At 37.3% G+C, this 18,394-nt stretch overlaps 1 protein-coding gene and 1 long non-coding RNA gene across 3 annotated transcripts in view; one reads left to right on the top strand and one right to left on the bottom strand.

Annotated features, from left to right (window-relative positions):
* The window catches only part of LOC309633126, a 119,519-nt gene that overhangs the window by 66,110 nt on the left and 35,015 nt on the right, over positions 1 to 18,394 (top strand). The window lies entirely within an intron of this gene.
* The window catches only part of GDA (guanine deaminase), a 125,525-nt gene continuing 119,924 nt past the window's right edge, over positions 12,794 to 18,394 (bottom strand). Inside the window, exons 13-14 of the mRNA XM_082401473.1 lie at positions 13,699 to 13,726; positions 12,794 to 12,946 (exon numbers count right to left, since the gene is read on the bottom strand). Of these exons, the coding sequence (XP_082257599.1) occupies positions 12,876 to 12,946; positions 13,699 to 13,726 (99 nt within the window). The 3' untranslated portion in view covers positions 12,794 to 12,875. The remainder of the gene's footprint in view (positions 12,947 to 13,698; positions 13,727 to 18,394) is intronic.

The following is an 18,394-nucleotide window of genomic DNA, read 5'->3' as shown; positions in this document are numbered from 1 at the left end:
AAAGACGTGAACCTGTTTGGATATTTACTAAATGCTGCCAAATTCAGTGTGTGATTCAGAGGACTGGCCTCCTCTCCAGGTGACTTGAGGGTTCCATCGGTTTGCGGAATCAGTCTGATTCTCTCATGGACATTACAACATTCTTCAACCCGAGCAAAAAATCTTTTATTAGCTCTTTTTACTAGCTCCTTAAAGTATGTTGACTCTTTTTTTTATAACAACAATCAGGATAGCATATACCAGAATCTTCCAGAGACCCACAGAGACCCAGGCCTTGGCTCAAGCATTCATACACCATCACCAGAGCACTGAACAGCTCCTCCAGAACTGGCTGGGCAGACATTTTTGTGGCCGTCATCAGGCCTTCCATGACTCCAAAGGGACCACCACTCGGTCTCCAGTTGCCAATACCTGTGGGCCACAACTGACCACAAGGAACCCTGTGGAGTGTCTCCCTGCTAATCCAAACAAGTGCCTGGCAAACAAGACAGACCATCAGTAGGCTGGGGGTTGAGTTCTATAAAACAGTGTCTCTAACTTGGCTCTGCTCATGATTCTGCACAAACAGAAAGTGCAATTATGTATCCAGTGCATTGGGCAAGTGGAAACGCTGATTGCAGGCAGAGGAAACCAGCCTGAGCTCTGACCACTCTGACCCGGTGCCAGGAAGACTAGGAGATCAAAGCAGTGCCATGCCACTACCTATTCTCTGCCCATGAGCAGGTCAGGGAGTAACGATGGGGCACGCTGTGGTGGAGGACTCGACTCATTCTTCTAAGTTCAAGTTTCCTTCGGCAGCAGGGAAGCCTGATCCTGCCTGCAAAGATCACAGGGCTCTTTCTCGCCTGGAGGCTCCCCTCCTGCTGCCCCTGCTTGGTGTTTGGACTGTCCAGTAGCGCAGGGGGGAGAGCACTGAAAGGACTCAGCCAAGGTATAAACTAACAGATCTGGATTTCACTATCTGAATGGCAGTGTCTTAACACTTCATGGATTTTCTGTGGGGCCAGTTTGTTCTCTTTCAATCCATGTACTCCCAGATTGGGGACACTCTCTTCCACTGGTGACTTGTGACCCAGGCTCCTTCCATCACATGGCCCTGCCATATTCAGCTCATGGCTCCCAAGGTTGTCCTGCAGTTGGTCTCCAATCCATGGAATCAAGGTGTGGCTGCCTCTGCAGAGGGAGCAGGTCCTTCTTTGGGAGGAATGTGCCAGCATTCACTTATTTTTTTTTAATTTAATTTTAATTTTATATTGGGGTATAGTTGATTTACGATGTTGTTAGTTTCAGGTGTACAGCGGAGTGGCTCAGTTATACATATACATACAATGATTCTTTTTCAGATTCTTTTCCCATATAGGTTATTACAGAATATTGAGTAGAGTTACCTGTGCTATACAGTAGGTCCTTGTTGATTATCTATTTTATATATAGGGTTGTGTATCTGTTAATCCCAAACTCCTTATTTATCCGCCCCCCCCCCACACACACACCTTTCCCCTTCGGTAACAATAAGTTTGTTATCGAAGTCTGGGAGTCTGTTACTGTTGTGTAAGCAAGTCCATTAGTATCATCTTTTTAGATTCCACATATAAGCAATATCATATGATATTTGTCTTTCTTTGTTTTACTTCACTTAGTATGATAATCTCTAGGTCCATCCATGTTGCTGCAAATGGCATTATTTCATTCTTTTTAATGGCTGAGTAATATTCCATTGTATATATGTACCACATCTTCTTTATCCATTCGTCTGTGGATGTGCATTTAGGTTGCTTCCATGTCCTGGCTATTGTAAATAGTGCTGCAATGAACATCAGGGTGCATGCATCCTTTCAAATTATGGTTTTCTCTGGATATATGCCCAGCTGTATTTTTAGTTTTTTGTTGTGTTTTTCTTTGTATTTTTAGTTTTCTAAGGAACCTTCATTCTGTTCTACATAGTGGCTGTACCAATTTACATTCCCACCAACAGTGTAGGAGGGTTCCCTTTTCTCCACACCCTCTCCAGCATTTATTGTTTGTAGACTTTTTAATGATGGTGATTCTGACCAGTGTGAGGTGATACCTCATTGCAGTTTTGATTTGCATTTCTCTAATAATTAGTGATGTTAAGCATCTTTTCATGAGCTTTTTGGCGATCTGTATATCTTCTTTGGAGAAATGTCTATTTAGGTCTTCTGCCCATTTTTTCACTGGGTTGTTTGTTTTTTTTGATATTGAGCTGCATGTGCTGTTTGTATATTTTGGAAATTAATCCTTTGTCAGTTGCATCATTTGCAAATATTTTCTCCCAATCTGAGGGTTGTCTTTTCGTCTTGTTTATGGTTTCCTTTGCTGTGCAAAAGCTTTTACGTTTTATTAGGTCCTATTTGTTTATTTTTGTTTTTATTTTCATTACTCTAGGAGGTGGATCCAAAAAGATGTTGCTGCAATTTATGTCAAAGAGTGTTCTGCCTATGTTTTCCTCTGAGAGTTTTATAGTATCTGGTCTTACATTGAGGTCTTTAATCCCTTTTGAGTTTATTTTTGTGTATGCTGTTAGAGAGTGTTCTAATTTCATTCTTTTACATGTAGCTGTCCAGTTTTCCCAGCAACACTTATTGAAGAGGCTGTCTTTTCTCCATTCTGTATTCTTGCCTCCTTTGTTGTAGATTAATCTACCATCAGTGTGTGGGTTTATTTCTGGTCTTTCTATCCTGTTCCATTGATCTGTATTTGTTTTTGTGCCAGCACCATACTGTTTTGATGGCTGTAGCTTTGTAGTATAGTCTGAAGTCAGGGAGCCTGATTCCTCCAGCTCTGTTTTTCTTTCTCAGGATTGCTTTGGCTACTTAGGGTCTTTTGTGTCTCCATACAAATTAAAAAATTTTTTGTTGTAGTTCTGTGAAAAATGTCTTTGGCAGTTTGACAGGGATTGCATTAAATCTGTAGATTGTTTTGGGTAGTATAGTCATTTTGACAGTATTGACTCTTCCAATCCAAGAACACGGTATATCTTTCCATCTGTTTGTGCCATCTTCGATTTCTTCCTCAGCATTGTGTAGTTTTCAGAGTGGCTCCTTAGGGAGATTTTATTCAGAGGTATTTTATTCTTTTTGATGAAGTGGTAAATGGGATTATTTCCTTAATTTCTCTTTCTGATCTTTCATTGTTAGTGTATAGAAATGCAACAGATTTCTGCATATTAATTTTGTATCCTGCAACCTTACCAAATTCATTGATGAGCTCTAGTAGTTTTCTGGTAGCATCTTTAGGATTTTCTCTGTATAGTGTCATGTCATCTGCAGATAGTGACAGTTTTATGTCTTCTTTTCCAATTTGGATTCCTTTTATTTCTTTTTCTTCTCTGATTGCTGTAGCTAGGACTTCCAAAACTATGTTGAATAAAACTGGTGAGAGTGGACATCCTTGTCTTGTTCCTGATCTTAGAGGAAATGCTTTCAGCTTTTCACCATTGATTATGATGTTAGCTATAGGTTTGTCATATATGGCCTTTATTATGTTGAGGTATGTTCCCTCTATTCCCACTCTGGAGAGTTTTTATCATAAATGAATGTGAAATTTTATCAGTGGCTTTTTCTGCATCTATTGAGATGATCATATTGTTTTTATTCTTTAATTTGTTAACGTGGTGTATCACACTGATTGATCTGTGGATATTGAAAAATTCTCGCAACCCTGCGATAAATCCCACTTGATCATGGTGTATGATCCTTTTAATGTATTCTTGGATTCGATTTGCGAGTATTTTGTTGAGGATTTTTGCGTCTATATTCATCAGTGATATTGGCCTGTAATTTTCTTTTTTTGTGGTATCTTTGTCAGGTTTTGGCATCAAAGTGATGGTAGCCTCATAGAATGAGTTCGAAAGTGTTCCTTCCTCTGCAATTTTTTGGAATAGTTTCAGAAGGATAGGTGTTAACTCTTCCTAAATGTTTGGTAGAATTCACCTGTGAAGCCTTCTGGTCCTGGACTTTTGTTTGTTGGGAGTTTTTAAATCACAGACTCAATTTCAGTACTTGTGATTGGTCTGTTCATGTTTTCTGTTTCTTCCTGGTTCAGTCTTGGGAGATTGTACCTTTCTAAGAATTTGTCCATTTCTTCTAGGTTGGTCCATTTTATTGGCATATAGTTACTTGTAGTAGTCTCTTATGGTCCTTTGTATTTCTGTGGTGTTGGTTGTAACTTCTTTTTCATTTCCAGTTTTATTGATTTGGGCCCTCTCCCTTTTTTTTCTTGATGAGTCTGGCTAGAGGTTTATCAATTTTGTTTATCTTTTCAACAACCCGGATTTTAGTCTCATTGATCTTTTCTATTGTTTTCTTCATCTCTGTTTCATTTATTTCTGCTCTGATTTTTTATTATTTCTTTATACTAACTTTGGGTTTTGTTTGTTCTTTAGATGTAAGGTTAGGTTATTTATTAGAGATTTTTCTTGTTTCCTGAGGCAAGCTTGTATTACTATAAACTTTCCTCTTAGAACTGATTTTGCTGCGTCCCATAGGTTTTGGATTGTCCTGTTTTCATTTTCATTTGTCTCTAGGTATTTTGATTTCCTCTTTGATTTCTTCAGTGATTCACTGGTTGATTAGTAGCATATTCGTTAGCCTCCACGTTTGTGTGTGTGTGTGTGTTTAGTTTTTTTTTCTTGTAGTTGATTTCTAATCTCATAGTGTTGTGTTTGGAAAAGATGCTTGATACGATTTCAATTTTCTTAAATTACCAAGACTTGTTTTGTGGCCCAGCCTGTGATCTGTCCTGGAGAGTGTTCCATGTGCAGTTGAAAAGAATGTGTATTCTGCTGCTTTTGGATGGAATGCTCTGTAAATATCAATTAAGTCCATCTTATCTAATGTGTCATTTAAGGCCTGTGTTTCCTTATTGATATTCTGTCTGGATAATCTGTCCATTTTGAAAGTGGAGTGTTAAAGTCCCTCACTATTATTGTGTTACTCTCAATTTCTACTTTTATGGCTGTTAGCATTTGCCTTATGTATTGAGGTGCTCCTATGTTGGGTGCATGTATAATTACAATTGTTATATCTTCTTCTTAGATTGATTGCTTGATCATTATGTAGTGTCCTTCTTTGTCTTTTGTAACAGTCTTTAAAGTCTATTTTGTCTGATACGTGTATTGCTATTCCAGCTTTCTTTTGATTTCCATTTGCATGGAATACCTTTTCCATCCCCTCACTTTCAGTCTGTATGTGTCCCTAGATCTGAAGTGGGTCTCTTGTAGACAGCATATATATGGGTCTTGTTCTTGTATCTATTCAGCCAGTCTATGTCTTTTCATTGGAGCATTTAATCCGTTTAAGGTAATTATTGATATGTATGTTCTTATTGCTGTTTGTTTCTGTAGGTCATTTTTTCCCTGTCCTCTTTTGTTCTCTTGTGATTTGATGACTGTCTTTAGTGTTAGGCAGCCTGTCTGCTGATGGGTGGGTCTGTTTTCTTGTCCTGTTGGTTGTTTGGCCTGAGGCGTCTCAGCTCTGGAGCCTACAGGCCATTGGGTGAGGCCAGGTCTTGTTGCTAATGATCCAAGCAGTATGTCTGCCTCCAGGAAGAGTTAAAGTAGATGTGCACTCCCTGCTATTTCCGCCACCATATTTTACGACCCCAGAGAGATCCATAGCCGCCACCCCACCCCACCTCCCCAGCAGGCCCTGCAAGACCAGCAGATAAGTCTGGCCCAGGCTCCTGTGAAGTCACTGCTTTTGCTCTGGGTCCTGATGTGCACGAGACCTTGTGTGCACCCGCCTTGAGTGGAGTCTCTGTTTCCCCCAGTCCTGTGGAGCTCCTACAATCAAGCCCCACTGGCCTTCAAAGCCAAATGCTCTGGGGGCTCCTCCTCCCGATGCTGGACCCCTCGGCTGGGGAGCCTAATGTGGGACTCAGAGCTCTCAGTCCTGTGGGAGATCTTCTGCAATATAATTATTCCCCAGTTTGTGGGTCGCCCAGCCAGGTGGTATGGGATTTGATTATATTGTGTCTCTTGTGGTTTCTTCTTATGTCTTTGGATGTAGAATATCTTTTTGTAGTAGGTTTGTCTTTTTTTTATTGATGGTTGTTCAGCAGTTAGTTGTGATTTTGGTGTGCTCGTGAGAGGAGGTGAGCCAATTCTGATTTCCTTTAGAATCAATTATGCCATGTTAAATGGTCTACAGTACCACAAATGACATTAAATGAAGGTTGTATATGCATTTATGTTGACTTCTTTCTTACCTGGGCATTAATTTTATAGGGAACATGAAGATTTTGTACAGGTTTTTTCATAATGGTGTCTTTTTTCCCCCTATAAGTTACAGTAAATAATCCACTCAAAGGAGATTGTGCAATTGTCCTGGACATCAACAGATCACTGAGCTTAAAACAACAACCACAAACAACCCAAACTCCATAGCTTCTCTTTTACATGCACACTACCAAAACTTTGCCATGAGATTTTACTGAGTGCATACTGTGCCATTCCACCAGGCAGGGACATGTTTGTGATGCTAAAGGGTTTGTTGTGGTTATATGAATTAATCCAGAATACATAATTTTCAAAGCCCGATTCATCTTTCATAGTTCAGCCAGGAGGAGAGTGTTCATGAATTGAAAGAAGTATGTGTGCTGCTTTTTCTGAGCCTCTTTGAAGGCTCTTTATCCTTTGAAATAACAGAAGCCTCTCATGTCTTTATCTGTTCATGTGCTTTAGTCAATGTTTTCAAAGTGCTTTCCAAGCACAAAGACATCTCTGCATTTATTCCCCAGCTCAGGTGTGGATGGAATCAACTCTTGCAGAAAGAGAAAGAAAACATCAAAGCTCTTTAAGGTCTCTCAAGTGCTCCAGGAAGCAAATTTAGTCATGAAAAAAATCAAGAGTAAAATTCTTCCTTGGTTTACTCATTTATGGATCGTGGCTTTATTTGACAGCAGTAAAACAAAAGCCTGATGTGGAGACTATCCAGGATTAAAAGGACAGAAATTAACTTCACAGTGAAGCTTCAAGTTTAGGTTTTTAAGCAAGTGCATGAGAACCTCTTATCATCTGAATAAATGGTAATCTTTCTAGGGCCTTTATTTCTCTTATGTTAGATTTTACTGCTATGACTTTGTGCTTTCTTTCTACAAATAGGGAAACAAATGTTTGCTTAATTCCCTAGGGGTGAGCAGAATCTAGGCAATTGAGGAGGGCCCCAGTGACTTGAGAAATTCCATATCTGTTCATATTTTGGCACTTTTTACCTTGGGGCAAAAATGTTTTATTTTTTTCTGAGTTACCACTGAAAAATTTCTCTACAAAGTTTTTGCCATGGAGAATGTTTTTTTAGCCACCTCTCTCTCTCTTTCCAGGCTGAAATATAGATCTTACTAATAAAGAAGCATGAAAAAATTCAAGGAGTATGACAAATTTAATGTAATGTAACTTTACAATGATAGTGTAGGCAGCCTTGATGGTAAAAGGATATGAGTCTGAATTAGTGAAAAAAAGTTAATTATACTTTAAAATAATATTCTATCATTTCAAAGAACAGAGAATACTTTGCTTATCCCATTTAAAAACAGGGTTTGAAAAAAAAACCCTACTCCTTGTTAGTGATAACTAACTGCTTGTGGGCCCAGTTCCTTTGAGTGCCTTTTCATGGAGTCTTAAAATACCCTACTACAGGCCCTTTTTGCTACTGGCAGTTAGTTATATATATTTCATGTCTAAACCTTATTTTATTTAAATCCTGAATTGAGTACCATGCAGTAATTTGTTTTTGTCTATTAAGTACCCATTACAGAACTCTGGCCTACAAAGTGCAAATTAAATTAGGCAGACTTTATTGCTATACATAATGCACATGAACATTCTCTTCTGGGTATTTTGACTAAGTTGTTCCTTGGGAGAAAAAAAAAAGATGCTTAGTAAGTTGCTCAGAACATTGAGGGAGAATTTATAGACCAAATCTACTACTCTCATAGGCTTCTTGTTATAAATAAAAAATAATGAACATAGTGACGAATAGTGCCGGAAAAAATCAGATTTAATCCTTACAGAATATTTTTATGTACAGAGAGATCCTTAACACCACTTGATTTCAATTCTAAAAACTAAACTGAGAAAAACACATTTTAAATTATTTTTATTTCTGTTCAGTTTGTATTCATTTTAAAAATAATAACTACCATACAGTGAGCACTCACTTTGCTCCAGCTGCTATCTTAAGTGCTGGCTATGTATTATTTTATTTAATCCTCATGATCCTAAGGCAGGCCCTCATGTCATGGCCAAATCACAGAATGAAGTCATGGAGACTTAAAGTATACAGCTCAAATGACACTGGAAACTGCTTCCTCACTGCTGGTGATAACCCAATAGAGGTTCAAGAAACCAAGTGGGAAATTCGCTATCAGCATTTAAAAAATTACAGGGAATAGAATAAAATGAGAAATAGCCCAGGGTATCACAGACAGGGAAAGTATCATTTTGTGAGACTTTTGTTTTAAATGCTCATGCACATTTGTATGTGTGAACTAATTCTTGATGTTAAAGTGCATGTCTCACTCTGGGTTGTGGCTTAAAAAATAAGAAATATCAACTATGCTTAAATCAAAGGCAACGGTAATCTGATTCTAAAGAGCTGAACATTATAGCTATAGCTTAATTTTTAAAAGTTGTGTATATTGACTGTTATAGGATAGAAGACACATGTTGGCCCACAGCTAAATATTCTATTTTTTTTCAGTCTTATGATATTTTTTTTCTTATTGAGATAGCATTGGTTTATAACATTATATAAGTTCCATGTGTACAACATTATATTTCTACTTCTGTATACACTACAGCATGCTCACCACCAAAAATTTTAGTTTCCATCCATCACCAGACAGTTGACCCCCTTCAATCTTAAAATTCACCTTAAAAGGAGAAACCACTTTAAGATTAATCCCCCTTCTATCAGATTGATAGAACTCACAACAACAAAAACACATAAACACAAAATCTCGTTTATTTTCGTCTGAAGCACAAAGGAGCTCACTCAGCACAGGAACAATAAGCAAATCATACAAATATTGAGAAAAAATGTTCCCATGAATACATATGTATATATATTCTTAAGAGCAGTGATCAGAAGTTTAATACAATGTAAGGTGGTTTTCAATAAAGAATGCTTTCTGACAGGCTTTTGAGTAGGAAGTGAACACATAAATCACTGCCACATAATAGCTGTTACTCAAGTCACTTGAATCCGGTGGACTGTGGAAACCATCTTGGAATTTACATTTAGTTTCATCATTGGCCTGTTCAACTTTTGCATTTCACTCAATTTGTACCAGATTTACAAATTAACTCCTCACCTCTTGATCTCTCACACTCAGGACTGTAGGAGGGAAAGGAAGGAGGGGCTGGGCATGAAAACATGCATGGGACCAATGCCAGGGTTTCTAATACATGTCTGTTCATTTCTGCACTTCTTTCCATGCTTTAGAGACATTAAAAAAGTGTCAGGGTCCAAAGTCATACCTAAAGTGGCTAAGTAGATCTGAAATTGCAAAGAAAAAAAAACCTTAAAAATTCACAAAAATCCACCAGTTTAAAAATTTCTTCAAGACATTGCCCATGACATATTTTGTAGTCTACCTTTTAATAACTCAGAACACTCTTTAAAAGAAAAAAAAAAGCATGTGATTGCTTCCGGCATCATCACCTCTGTCCAGCAGGCTACAGGAGACTCCAACTCGGGATGTCTTCCATGTATAGCACATGTGTAGAATTGATACAATGTGCCTTCCAGCTTGTCTTTAAAGCTTTCCATATGTCTGGTTCTGAGGTGAAAAAATTAAAAATAGGAAGAGTCTGGAAGGGAATGAAGATTCAAAATACATTGCTGGATCTCACAGCCATTGTTTCCCTTCTGAGATCTCAACTGTAGCTGCCAACAGGGATATTCAAGGGCATATTTCAAATCAGCTAAGCATAACAGGGGTGTTTCCCCACTGCCTTCCTTTCTTGACTGTGCAGAATTCTCACAAAAATTAAAAGAGATGCAATGGGGTTCAATGCTTATAATATTAATTTAGAAAGACCTCCTCCTAGCATGAAGGAAGCTTATTCCAAGATATTCTCTTGGATTCTAAAACCTTTGACAATTAAATCAGAAGAAGCTGGGAGAATAAATAAGGGGACAGAGTTTCTTTGGTCTCAGTTTACAATTACTAGGACAACCTTTCCTGTTCTAATCCTACATTTTACTCTCTTTTGAAAATTAAATTCATGTTGGCTGATTAGCCTGCTTTTGTGTTCTGGTTGCAAAAATATTTTTAAATGTATGATAGTCACTACTACTGAATACGTTTTTACCTGTTAAAGTGTATTCCATTAAAAATGTCATGAAACCTGAGGCAAATAGTGCAGAGTAGGGTGAGGGGGCTGAGAAGATGTTTTAATTCTTCCTTTCCTGTCAGAGAGCAAAATATTCAAACATAAAGTGACAAATAGGATTGGCTTGGAATACTGCCTTTCCGCAATTCAGAAAGTCAACCCACATTAAGCAAAGGCAACATTTCAAAGTGCAGAACATCTGGGCACGTGTATGGCTAATGCCTGCAGTACTTCAAAAAGCAGGTGCAACATTCAGCAACACTGCACTCTGGGAAATAAAACACAAGTTATAAGTGATGCAGGGAGATCAAAGTATATGTAAACATTTCAACACATTCTATTCGTACTAGAAAAGATATTCAGGTCTTAACATATTATCAGGGCTAAAAACATTTGACAGATTGGTTGTATATGGCCATTATTCCTGCTTCTGATGCCACACTTATTTATATTTACTGCATGTAAGTCCTAAATCTAAATGAAAGTTGATGTTCAACATCAAAATGTACACCCTTACGGAAGGTAAAAGTGTAGGATCTTGCAAAGGCTAAGTACAGCTGCTGCCTATTACTGGATCTTGCACATGTCATTCCAAATTCCTAAGCCCACTCATGTGGGTTAGAAACTAGGTAACCAAGTTCCTTTGGCAGGGACTGGGGAGATAGAGCAGAAAATACCTACCAGCACTATAGAGAAATGGAAAGAAATTTGGTGGGGCATCTTTGACATGGCTCAGGAACTAGGAATTCTAGAAATGCAGAGACTGAGACTGGAAACTGGGTTTACTGAGTTACTTAATACCTCACAACACAAACTGTTTTTTTGTTTCTGTTTTTTAAATAAGACCAAAAATTTGTTCTACCTTTAGGTGTAGGTTATACCCAAGTCTAGAAGTGTTTCTGCAGGGGTGAGGGGCCAGAGACTGAGCAAATTACTGCTGAATTAGCATGATTATATAAGAATGAAATTTATAGTACTAGAGAACAAATTTTCTTCTTCATTCTGCAGATATGGAGTTCGCTATATTACATAAAGTTCTTTACTATAAGGTGATAATAAGGAGTCAGCCCTAAGCCCTAAGCCCTAAGCCCTAGGTATGAGTGTTATGATATATTAAGAAAACTACTCCTTTTCCTTGTTGGTTTATAGGATTTGGAGTTAACTGAGAAAACTATAATATTTAAATAATATTCATGTCAATATTTCTTAAGGATTTATCATGACGTCATAATTTGTTTTTAATTCCAGGTTATGGGAAAGCACACTATATTAGGAAACATAAAAACACTCTTTGCTTTGTTTAATGTTTCTAGATGTCTAGTACAGATTAAGTCCTATTAATATAAACAGTAGTGGGACATCTAAATATTCTTCATTATCCTAAAATTCTAATGTCCTGAAAATTATTAGGAATGAAAAAGACAAGATAAAATTGAAAAATAGAGTACTTACAATATGCAAGGTTTAAAGACTTTTAATAATATTTATCTAGTAGGATTTGTCCTTCATTTAAAGTTCTAACAGATTGATATCTGAGTATGAAATTTCCAGCAACTATGGAATAGTTCTTTGAGAGAACGGGTCATTGCAATGAAACCCTTCCTTTTAGTATTGACAGCTCCTGGATGTCCAGCACTTGCCCCAGTATATGAAAGACTCCAATCTACACAACAGTGGAGTATGAAATTTGTTTCTTTTCTAATAAAACTGAAGCAATAATAGCATCACACAATTATACATTAAGGTGATTTTAAAGTACACAAAAGTATAGCTATTTATGCCATGTAGTTATATGAATAATATTCCTAAGAAACTTTAAATCTTTAATACCCAACTTCTGTCAAACACTTTGAAGCACAGAACTATATTAAGAAAGCATGTGGCATTCAATTTCTGACATTTCATCCCCAAAGAAGGCAAAGCACAACAATAACATATCTCTGAAATGCAAATTCCATTAAGTGCATATTTCCAGAACACAAGGTCAATCTAGAAACACATTTTAAAATTCAACAAGTTCTCTTTTTAAATTAGTATGCTCAGTATATAATTTTCAAACACAATCTGAAGTCATTTTCCAACGCGTGTTCGTAGTCTAATTTTTTCTCCCTCAAAAATATACTCACTGGTTCATTTTCTGTTTCCTAATTTTCACATTTACTAGCTCAAAATATCTAACCTTATAAGAATATCTTTTCTCTCCACATGTCCAAATGTGAAATAGATTTTATTTAAATCTCATAATAAGAACACCACCAGTAATAACATTCCCTTATGTTTGAGCTTTAAAGTAAATCTAAACAGCTCAAAAAGGCAAAATTTTTAATCCTCCCAACCAGAGAGTTGAGAATTAGTGCAACTTCCTTCGAAAGATTTGTCAAGTGAATACTGTAACTAGACACAGAAGGAGATAGTCATCCCAAGAACAAGGTACTGTTTTTTGACTTCCTAACTCCGCCTGGGCACAAGAAAACACAGAACTGTGTTACCCCAGGAGAACTCGTAGATGCAGAGGGTCTTACACTGAGCTCGAAAAGGGAACCACCTGCTTTCCACCCACATACACCTCTTCAATATTTCGGTCATCTCCTGAAAGAAAAATCAAGGAATCATTGTTTATAATCTGAACAGGTAGAAATGACCAAAAGAAGACGCTGCACCTAATTTGAGGATTAGAGTCTGAAATACACGCCTAAAGCAGAATTCACATAAAATTAAATCAACCCCCAATCACCATTCTTTCAGCTGAAGTGAGTGGTTTCCTTTTCCAGCCCCAAGTGTAAAAGAAATACTTATCTTTACACCCCAGAATCATACGCAGCATGGTGAGATGAAGGGCCTGCAAGAACTGAGCTTTTTAAAGAAATACCACATGTGGCTCTCCCACCCCAAAGTCACTCAGAACTCAGAGCTCACTCAACGGAGTGGGAGGAAGAGTAGAATCTTCTGCACTATTTATTTCTCTCTCTCAGTGAATAGAATTGAATGTGAGTACGTTAAAAAGCATGTGTGGCAAGACTCCACCACAATCACAAATACAACGTGCTAGGGCAGACTTGGGGGTACAGAATGAGTGTAGGAAGAAGGTACAGGATGATCTCTTCTCCTTGGCCTGCCATTCCTCAGTTTAGGATTTATGACTGTGTTCTAGAGGAGCATATTCATTTCAAATAGTGCCTTTAAATATTGTGCCATAAATGGACTCAATGCCAAGGAATGTTCAAAAATATAATGAATCAAAGCAAATGGTCACACATAAGGCTTAACATATGGTACAATAAATGCAGAGAGCATACCCAAGAGACAAAGATTTTATTTAGCATAGAGATATATATACCTACCTAGATAGAGGAACTTCTGGATAACAGCCTAAAATGAAAAATAAGAAGAAGAAAGAATATTTTGTGCGTTTAGAAAAGCAAATTCACAGCCAATAGTGGTTGGCAAAATCCAGAAATATAAATTTATTTCTCAATGGCAAAAATCTATTTTTATTTTTTTCTAAACAGACTTTTTTCTTTTGTAAATATATATATTACTGGAATTATGGCTAAACCCACAAAGGAGAAAAATGTGTTAGTTGTACATTTCAGTGCCGAAACTTATTTATATATTTACATAAAAGATGCTCTCTTGATTAATCAATGTCTGTTTGCATTTCCACATGTGAATTTCTTTAGTCTTGCATTCCATATCAAAGAGTTACAGTGAAAATATTTTGAATTTAAACCCGAAAAAGGTCTTGAGATAAGACACATAATCCATCCATTTAAAAGGTATTTCTCTCTGTTGTGTACATTAGCCTGGCTGGAACTTGGTCCCAGAAATGGATACACTGATGGCTATTCCAATAACAGAGTTAGTCAGGAAGGGTAAAGGGGAAGAATTATTTGTCACCAACAATCCAGTATCCCAAGTCAAAATGCTAATCTATGCCCCAAAAGACCTAACTCTACTCATAGGAGTTGGATTCTATGGCTAACAATCACTGTCTCACCTAAGCTGGCATCGACTGAACATCCCAAAATCTACTTTTATTAATGAAAAAGAAATGGTCTTTTGCCTAAAAAAAAAAGTACTGACTATTAACAAATGTTTCCCATTGCCTGAAAGTTCTTAACATAGAACCTTGAAATCTTCAGAGGAAAGTGTTAACAAAAATTAAAGAATTTAATATAATAATTTAAATATTTCAAGAGGTGTATAATACAAGAAAAATGACTGGATGAATGGGCCGGAGCCCTATTCCCAGAAACTCACTCTAATAAAAAACTAAAAGAATAAGTAATATGTAAATAACTAATGGTATCAACTTCAAGTAATCCAGCACCTTTCTTCAAAAAACCTCAGTATGTTACATTTAGTATCACATTTACTCTCATAAATGGATCAATTTATAAATGGCAATAGTTAATTTTTAAGGAAAAACTGTCCAACAAGAATTGTTATTAAAGTAAGAAGAACTAGTTTATTTTATACATAGAAAAACATGATAAGATGAACAAAGTAATAAAACTCATTTTCTTATAATTAAGAGAATCCATGTAGCATTGTGATCAAGAGCCCAGACTCCAGAAGTCAGAAAGTCCTGGGATGGAATCCAAACTCTGTCTACTAATTACTAGCCATGAGTTCTTAGGTAAACCATATAACCTCCCTTAAGCCTCACTGCCCCATAAACGACATGGTAATATTAATAGCACCTGGCTGTCATAATAGTTGTTCTGATAATTAAACAAAAATGATGTATTAATCCCATGCCATCTAGCACATAGCAAGTGTGTTCAATAAGTGGTAGCTATATTATGGCTTCTTATAGCCAAATACCTTCAAATATACAAATATATTCAAAATACAAATGTTTCTTAAAACCATTATTGTCATGAAATTATAATAACTTAAAAGGATCTAGATTCCAAACTAGGAACTCCAGTAGGAAGAGCCGGGTGCGAGGCCTCTGCACGTGACCCCCTGTGAGCAAGTGAAACCTGACTAAGCACAAAGGGAAAAAAAAAAGCCATCTCAGAGCTGTGACTATTTTCAAGGGGACTGTTTTTCTCTGTGGAACACTGCCTTTGGGGCAAAACAAGGAAGAAGCAGGTGATTCTAATGTGCAGCGCAGAAGGAGAGCCACTGCAAGCCAGCTTCTCCAACTATGAAGGCACTCCAGCCATGTGGCTAACAGGGTCTGGTGCTCCAGCCAGGTGTCAGGCCTGAGTCTCTGAGGTGGGAGAGCCAAGTTAAGGACATTGGACCACCAGAAACCTCCTGGCCCCATATAATAATCAATCAGCGAGAGCTCTCCCAGAGACCTCTATCTCAAAGCTAAGACCCAGCTCCATTCAACAACCAGCAAGCTCCAGTGCTGGACACTCTATGCCAAAAAACTAGCAAGAAAGGAGCACAACCCCACCCATCAGCAGAGAGGCTGCCTAAAATCATAATAAGGTCACAGACAACCCAAAACACACCACTGGACGCGGTCCTGCCCAGCAGAAAGACAAGATCCAGCCTCATCGACTGGAACACAGGCACAAGTCCCCTCCACCAGGAAGCCTACACAACCCACAGAACAAACCTTACCCACTAGGGGCAGACACCAAAAACAACGAGAACTACGAACCTGCAGCCTGAGAAAAGGAGACCCCAAATACAGTAAGTTAAGCAAAATGAGAAGACAGAGAAATATGCAGCAGATGAAGAAGCAAAGTAAAAACCCACGAGACCAAACAAATGAAGAGGAAATAGGCAGTCTTCCTGAAAAAGAATTCAGAGTAATGACAGTGAAGATGATCCAAAATCTTGGGAACAGAATGGAGAAAGTACAAGAAACATTTAACAAGGAACTAGAAGAACTAAAGAGCAAATAAACAATGATGAACAACACAATAAATGAAATTAAAAATTCTCTAGAAGGAATCAATAGCAGAATAACTGAGGCAGAAGAACGGATAAGTGACCTGGAAGATAAAACAGTGGAAATAACTACCACAGAGCAGAGTAAAGAAAAAAGAATGAAAAGAATCGAGGACAGTCTCAGAGACCTCTGGGACAACACTAAACGCACCAACATTCAAATTATAGGGGTCCCAGAGAAAAAGAAAGGGACTGAGAAAATATTTGAAGAGATTATAGATGAAAACTTCCCTAATATGGGAAAAGAAATAGTCAAACAACTCCAGGAAGTGCAGAGAGTCCCATACAGGATAAATCCAATGAGAAACATGCCAAGACACATATCAGTCAAACTATCAAAAATTAAATACAAAGAAAAAATATTAAAAGAAGCAAGGGAAAAGCAACAAATAATATACAAGGGAATCCCCATAAGGTTAACAGCTGATTTTTCAGCAGAAACTCTGCAAGCCAGAAGGGAGTGGCAGGACATATTTAAAGTGATGAAAGGGGAAAACCTACAACCAATATTAATTACCCAGAAAGGATCTCATTCAGATTCGATGGAGAAATTACAACCTTTACAGACAAGCAAAAGCTAAGAGAATTCAGCACCACCAAACCAGCTTTACAACAAATGCTAAAGGAACTTCTCTAGGCAGGAAGCACAAGAGAAGGAAAAGACCTACAAAAACAAACCCAAAACAATTAAGAAAATGGTAATAGGAACATACACATCGATAATTACCTTAAATGTAAATGGATTAAATGCTCCAACCAAAAGACACAGACTGGCTGAATGGATACAAAAATAAGACTCATATATATGCTGTCTACAAGAGACCCACTTCAGACCTAGGAACACATACAGACTGAAAGTGAGGGGATGGAAAAAGATATTCCATGCAAATGGAAATCAAAAGAAAGCTGGAGTAGCAATTCTCATATCAGATAAAATAGACTTTAAAATAAAGACTGTTACAAGAGACAAGGAAGGATACTACATAATGATCAAGGGATCAATCCTAGAAGAAGATATAACAATTGTAGATATTTATGTACCCAATAGAGGGGCACCTAAATACACAAGGTGAATGCTAACAGCCATAAAAGGGGAGATCGACAGTAACACAATCATGGTAGGGGACTTTAACACCCCACTTTCACCAATGGGCAATTCTTCCAAAATGAAATTAAAGAAGGAAACACAAGCTTTAAATGACACATTAAACAAGATGGACTTAACTGATATTTATATGACATTCCATCCAAAAAAAACAGAATATATTTTCTTCTCAAGTGCTCGTGGAGCATTCTCCAGGATATGTCGTATCTTGGGTCACAAATCAAGCCATGGTAAAATTAAGAAAATTGAAATAGTATCAAGTATTTTCTCCGACCACAACGCTATAAGACTAGATATCACTTAAGGAAAAAAAATACAAAAAATACAAACACATGGAGGCTAAACAGTACACTAGTAAATAACCAAGAGATCACTGAATAAATCAAAGAGGAAATCAAAAAGTACCTAGAAACAAATGACAGTGAAAACACGACGACCCAAAACCTATGGGATGCAGCAAAAGCAGTTCTAAGAGGGAAGTTTTTAGCAATACAGTCCTACCTCAGGAAACAAAAAACATCTCAAATAAACAACCTAACCTTACACCTAAAGCAATTAGAGAAAGAAGAACAAAAAAAAACGTGGAAGTTAGCAGCAGGAAAGAAATCATAAAGATCAGATCAGAAATAAATGGAAAAGAAATGAAGGAAACAATAGCAAAGATCAATAAAACTAAAAGCTGGTTCTTTGAGAAGATAAACAAAATTGATAAACCATTAGCCAGCCTCATCAAGAAAAAAAGGGAGAAGACAAATCAAGAGGATTAGAAATGAAAAAGCAGAAGTAACAACTGACACTGCAGAAATACAAAGGATCATGAGATTACTACAAGCAACTATATGCCAATAAAGTGGACAACCTGGAAGAAATGGACAATTTCTTAGAAAAGCACAACTTTCCAAGACTGAACCAGGAAGAAATAGGAAATATAAACAGACCAATCACAAGCACAGAAATTGCAGCTGTGATTAAAAATCTTCCAACAAACAAAAGCCCAGGACCAGATGGCTTTACAG

Source organism: Balaenoptera borealis (genome assembly GCF_965194805.1).
Source record: "Balaenoptera borealis genome assembly, chromosome: 8".
Taxonomy (NCBI): domain Eukaryota; kingdom Metazoa; phylum Chordata; class Mammalia; order Artiodactyla; family Balaenopteridae; genus Balaenoptera; species Balaenoptera borealis.
This window is presented reverse-complemented; position numbering and strand designations above follow the sequence as displayed.